This window comes from Macaca thibetana, chromosome 1 (genome assembly GCF_024542745.1).
Source record: "Macaca thibetana thibetana isolate TM-01 chromosome 1, ASM2454274v1, whole genome shotgun sequence".
Taxonomy (NCBI): domain Eukaryota; kingdom Metazoa; phylum Chordata; class Mammalia; order Primates; family Cercopithecidae; genus Macaca; species Macaca thibetana.
The window spans coordinates 51,293,240-51,299,395 of NC_065578.1; the positions used below are offsets into that span (position 1 = coordinate 51,293,240).

General features: G+C 38.0%; 1 protein-coding gene across 3 annotated transcripts in view; it reads left to right on the forward strand.

The window, feature by feature from the left end:
• The window catches only part of BTF3L4 (basic transcription factor 3 like 4), a 32,921-nt gene extending 27,140 nt beyond the window's left edge, over positions 1-5,781 (forward strand). For all 3 annotated transcript variants that reach the window (XM_050803773.1, XM_050803782.1, XM_050803792.1), the window contains 2 exons: positions 2,136-2,195; positions 2,726-5,781. In XM_050803773.1, the coding sequence (XP_050659730.1) occupies positions 2,136-2,195; positions 2,726-2,772 (107 nt within the window). In that variant the 3' untranslated portion in view covers positions 2,773-5,781. The remainder of the gene's footprint in view (positions 1-2,135; positions 2,196-2,725) is intronic.
• The last annotated feature ends 375 nt before the right edge of the window (positions 5,782-6,156 follow it).

Consider the following 6,156-nt stretch of genomic DNA (forward strand, 5'->3'; position numbering starts at 1 on the left):
CGGGAGGCTGAGCCTGGAGAATCACTTGAACCCGGCAGGCAGAGGTTGCAGGGGCCGACACTGGGCCATTGCACTCTAGCCTTGGCAACAAGAGTGAAATTCTGTCTCACAAAAAAAAAAAAAAAGAATATTCAGAAACATTTTGGTAGTAATATAGTAACTTGAGAGGTAATTACCTAAAAGGATAGTGCCAGGACCTGCAGGCCATAATTTTATTTTATTTTATTTATTTTTGAGACAAAGTCTCGCTCTGTCTCCCCGGCTAAAGTGCAGTGGTGCAATCTCAGGTCACTACAACCTCCACCTCGTGGATTCAAGCAGTTTTCGTGCCTCAGCCTCCCAAGTAGCAGGGACTACAGGTGGTATGCACCACTGCACCCGGTTAATTTTTGCATTTTTAGTAGAGACAGGGTTTCGCCATGGTGGCCAGGCTTGTCTTGAACTCCTGGCCTCAAGTGATCCACCTACCTTGGCCTCCCAATGTGCTAGGATTACAGGCGTGAACTACGATGCCTGGCCCATCATTTTAAATAGTTAATTTAATATTCACTGCTAATTAATGACAATCAGAAAATCTGTTGTATGGCTGGGCACAGTGGCCCACTCCTGTAATCCCAGCACTTTGTGATGCTGAGGAAGGAGTATTGCTCGAGGCCAGGAGCTCAAGACCAGCCTGGGCAACATGGTGAGACCCTGTATGTACAAAAAATACAAAAATTAGCCAGGTGTGGTGGAGCGTGCCTATAGTCATAGCTACTCAGGAGGCTGACGCAGGAGGATCACTGGAGCCCAGGACTTCAAGGCTGCAGTGAGCTATGGAATGCCACTGTACTTCAACCTGGGTGACAGAGGGAGACCCTGTCTCTTTAAAAAAAAAAAAAGAAAAAAGAAAATAATGTTGTCAGACATCTATGTTTTTGTTAAATATTATTGATTGCCCTATAAATATGGCAACCATAAGTTCTGAATTTCCAAGATAGTCCTGGTTTCAAATGTGTCATGTTGCCCCTAAAAATGAAAAAGTCTAGTATTGCAGTGCCTATACTACTTAGCTAGATATTTTCTTACATCAAAAGAAATGAAAAACAATTGATTGATTGATTGATTGATTGATTTTTTTTGAGACAGAGTCTTGCTGTCTCACCCAGGCTGGAGTGCAGTGGCGTGATCTTGGCTCACTGCAACGTCCGCCTCCCGGGTTCAAGCAATTCTCTGCCTCAGCCTCCCAAGTTAGCTGGGATTATAGGCGCCCGCCATCACGCCCGGCTAATTTTTGTATTTTTAGTAGAGACAGGGTTTCATCATCTTGGCCAGGCTAGTCTTGAACTCCTGACCTCGTGATCCACCTGCCTCAGCCTCCCAAAGTGCTGGGATTATAGGCGTGAGCCACCGCACCTGGCTTTTTTTTTTTTTTTTTTTTTTTTTTTTTTTGAGACAGAATCTCACTCTGTTGCCCAGGCTGGAGTGCAGTGGATTACAGGCATGAACCACCATGCCTGGCTGAAAAAAATATTAATATTAATTTTTTTATTTGGAGAATATGGCCACTGTAAAGTCTTTTTACTCAGTGATCAGTTATTCCACTTTGCATATAAATTTTATCTTTGTAGGCCGGGTGTGGTGGCTCACCTCTGTAATCCCAGCACTTTGGGAGGCCAAGGCAGGTGGATCCCTTAAGGTCAGGAGTTCGAGACCAGCCTGGCCAACATGGTGAAACCCCGTCTCTACTAAAAATACAAAAATTAGTTGGGTGTGGTGGCATTTGTCTGTAATCTTAGCTACTTGGGAGGCAGGGAGAATTGCTTGAACTTGGAGGTGGAGGCTGTAGTGAGCCGAGATCGCACCACTAAACTCCAGCCTGGTCAACAGAGTGAGACCCTGTCTCAAAAAATAAAATAAATTTCATCTTTGCCACACATTGAAATTGCCAGCTGTGTATCAGTATATATCTAAATTAAAGTTTTATTTATTTTTAATGTTACTCAAGCAAAAAACTATGAATGGCATTTTAGATTGACAATATTTAGCTTTTTCTGAGCAACTGGATGTGATTTATACAGGAAAAAAGGGATAAACATAAGTTTTCTTTAAGGTCTTTGTTCTCAATGACTGATACTAAAATAAACTTTTTGTAGTCTTGGACAGTAAAGCACCAAAACCAGAAGACATTGATGAGGAGGATGATGATGTTCCAGGTAAGTGACATTTCCTTAGACTTAAGATTTTAAGCATCCTGTTTATCTCCTTTCAGTCACTGCATAAATGACTTTTAGGTTTGTGTTGATTGTAAGTTCATGAATTTAAGTTGATTCACAATAATATGGATAGGATCCAATGTAAAACAATGCAAGCCCCCACCTTAGAATCAGAAATTGTCACACAAAGCTCTGCTGCCTGGATTTATTAAATTGAAATCACTGTGATTATAAATCTGCATAGCTATTGTTATAACATTTCTGTGTGAATTATAATTGACATATGAATTCACCTCAGTAGTTTGCATAGACAAAAAAAAGATGAACATTTCCTTAGGATTACTGTCCTAAGCAGATAATTAAATCATTGTTAGTAACATGCCACCAGTTCATTTCTGCCTCCTTACGTTTTCAGGCTAATTCTAGTTGTACTAATTTTATTTTTATTAGGGTTAGAAGTTAGGTGTTCCATTTACCTCTTTCTCCTTTTTTGTATTCTTTGATTCATATGCTTTGTTTTTCTTTTTCAGATCTTGTAGAAAATTTTGATGAGGCATCAAAGAATGAAGCTAACTAAAAGTTTGGTTTTTGGAAGCTGGCATGGACTAGATTTAACAAATCAGCTATGTGGTTCCAAAGTTTTACAGACACAGAGAACATCACCTGTTACTAGTTCAGTAATATAAATATTTTGTATATTAATAATGCTGTTTGTTCAGCATTTTTCGGTCATTTGATTTTGCATTTTGCACTTCCTCCCAGGATATTTTTTTGGTCAAAATATGAAGTATTGGTGCAGTTTGAGGGTGTTTTGTTTTTTTGATTCCTGGTTTTTTTGTTTTTTGTTTGGGGTATTTTTGGTGTATGTATGTTTATGTATGTGTGTGGGTATGTGTGTATACAGTGGAGAGCAAATTGGAAAACATTTCTATTTATCCTCCTCCCTCCCCAGTAGAAATAAAAAAAAAAATCTTTACATTTGTTACTTTTCTTTTCCCCCATAAGGCACAGAATTAATGGAAATTGAGTGTCTTGGATTTCAGATCTGAAGAGATTTTTACCATTAGTGGTTTGATTTTAATTTGCTTGGTTAACTATCATATTTTTCATATACTTCTCTGGGTTTAAAATGTCTTGGAGGTATTTTGCCACTGGCTTCATGCTGGAGTAATGGGTAACGTATCTTTGGTATGGTTACCTTAGATTCACTTACCTAGTCAGACCCAGAAGAACTTCTTTTACTAGCTTGCTTCCTAAATGCCTTTTTCCCTCTCCTTTTGGTCTCCAAATGGCCTGGTCAGCTTTTGGTAATATTCTTCCTCATCTTCCACCTAGCTTGAGAAGGATGTTCTCCATATAGAGTTAAGCGAGTGCCTAATCCCTCCTTTTGTAAGATTTTGTTCCCTCATCTTGAGGAACAACAACTTCATCTTCAACTTTTTATTTCCCCCCAATTTTACAGTTCGGTAGATTTCAAACTGGAATAGCTAGCATGTGCTTGCTAAATAATTTTATGCCAGCCTCATCCTGTATCCTAGCTGTTCTTAATAGCAGGTACAAAAATGCCTCTTTTTCAGCAAGGTTGAAATTGGGAATGTCCTTTTGAATCAGAAGAAAATAGGCCATAGACTCATCCCCCAGCACAAATGGGCATTCTATGAAATGGTACTGGCCCTAGGAGGATTTCCTCAACCACTCTCCTACTCTTGGCCTTGAACCTACCTCTGGGTTGGATCTTACTATTGTAGCTGCTCACTATACCCTCCTGCATGCTTAGAATAATGCTTTGGGGGGAGCACTGGTAAAACACAGTATTTATTTTTTTACCTCCTTTAAGAGGACTTGGAGGTAAGTTGCATTCATTCACTCAAGTTTCACTCTTGCTGTCTAATAGAAGCTTACGTTTTGCTATATCAGCATTTGTTACAGCCAATATTTAAGGATAAAGTTTAGAAAATATATCATTTCCTGGCCCATCATCAAACTAATACAGCTTAACCTTGCAGCTGCCAACTTTTGTGTCAAGCTGGATATCTTTATTTGATATCTAAGGTGCAAGACCAACAATATATTAAGAGATCTATAGACATGAAGGCAAAGCTCTTGTATTTTTTTTCATCCAAACACCTCAATTTATTTTATAAATTTGTTCATTTTTCCTGTTATGTTTTATATAATATATGGACTAAACAAAATAAAATAACAGTACAAAAGAGGAGACTATTTCCTCTTGTGCTTTTCTTGATGTTGTGTACAGAATTTCCTTTTATATTATTCCTCCACTCTCCACCTGTAAATGAATGTTAGTGCAGTAATTGTTTGAAATAATGCCTCATCCAGTATTAGATCAGTAGCTCTACATGATCTATACAGTCCAGAATTCTTTCTCTAATTGTCCCAAAGGAGGACATTGTGGAGGCAGAGTTAGGGGGACCACTTCTAGTTGTTAGGGACAGATAAATAATAGGCAGTATAGCACATGAAAGAAAACACACACTTGGAAGCCAGGAGACTTGTGTCCTAGTCAAAATTCTGGCATTAATTATGTGACCTTGGACAGGCCTTCTAACTACTCTGAAATTTATCAGTCAAAATAAGATGTTTCTTTTTTTTTTTTTTCAGACAAGGATTTGCTCTTGTTGCCCAGGCTGGAAAGCAGTGTTGCAGTCTTGGCTGACTGCAACCTCCACCTCCCAGATTCAAGTGATTCTCAGCCTCCAGAGTAGCTGGGATTTTTTTTTTTTTTTTTTTTTTTTTTTTTAAGTAAAAATGGGGTTTTACCATGTTGCCCCAGGCTGGTCTTGAACTCCTGACCTCAGGTGATCCATTTGCCTCAGCCTCCCAAAGTGCTAGGATTACAGGCGTGAGCCACTGCGCCCAGCCCAAATGAGATGTTTCTAAATCTAAAGTTTCTTCTGCTTCTGCATTTCTGTGGATCTCATTTGAAATTTTTCAAGGAAGGGATTTTATCGTTTGTTCAGAGATGGCTTTATTTTTATTAATACCCATAAAACGTTTGTGTATTTGCTTCTTCCTCTTTCTCCTTTTGATCACATTTTAGCTGCTCATCTAGAGGATCTCTGGCCAGTATTCCTTTTTATTGTATTGATAACAATTCTTAATGGCTGGCCTCTCTTGTGTACAATGAGCCAATACTCTTTTTTGTTCTATATTTTTGTATCTTCCCCTTTCCTGAATAAAGCATGTTTAGAGTCTCAAAGAAATCCTCTCCACAAAGACATGTTCCTCCCTCCAGTGTGGATAGACACAGGGTAAGAGTTTGGATGAAACTTTTGTAAATAGTGTTCTTGGCATAAATATGAATTAAATAGTTTTTTTATATTTAAAGAACTAGTTAAATATGTGCTTCTTACTAAGGTTAGGTATTTTTTGCCAAGATAACGATAATAGCATTTTGTGGGAGAAATTGACCTTAAAATTTCGGGATAATTCAAGAAATGTCTGCAGAAAATTGATTTATGATCTTAATTTTTGTATTAGTCCTTTGAGGTTTTTTTGTTTGTTTGTTTTTTGTAAAGCTCCTCATCTGTTTTGGACAAGTCCAAAGTAAATGGTTGGGCTCTTATATCTGTTTCACCCTTATTTTTCCTATTAAGTAATGGTTTAAGAATATATCAAGCACCGTAATTTGTTATTAAGTAGCTAGTGCTTACAGGATTCCATTAAATTCACTTTAATAAGTCTATGAAGTTCTTATGAAAAACTTGTATCAGGGATGTGTTTGATTTGTTTCTTTGTTTAATTCAGTGTTTAACCCTAGGTATGCTATATACCCATAAATAAGATACCGTTGTAAGAGATAGTATGGTTTGGTGGGAAAAGCCCAAGTTTTTAGATAGAGATCAATTCTGCTATCTACCATTATGTTGTAACCTTTCTGACAGGGCTGCTGTCGTGCACGACTTTGGGAGCCATCATTTATTTTTGTGGTGTTCCAGAA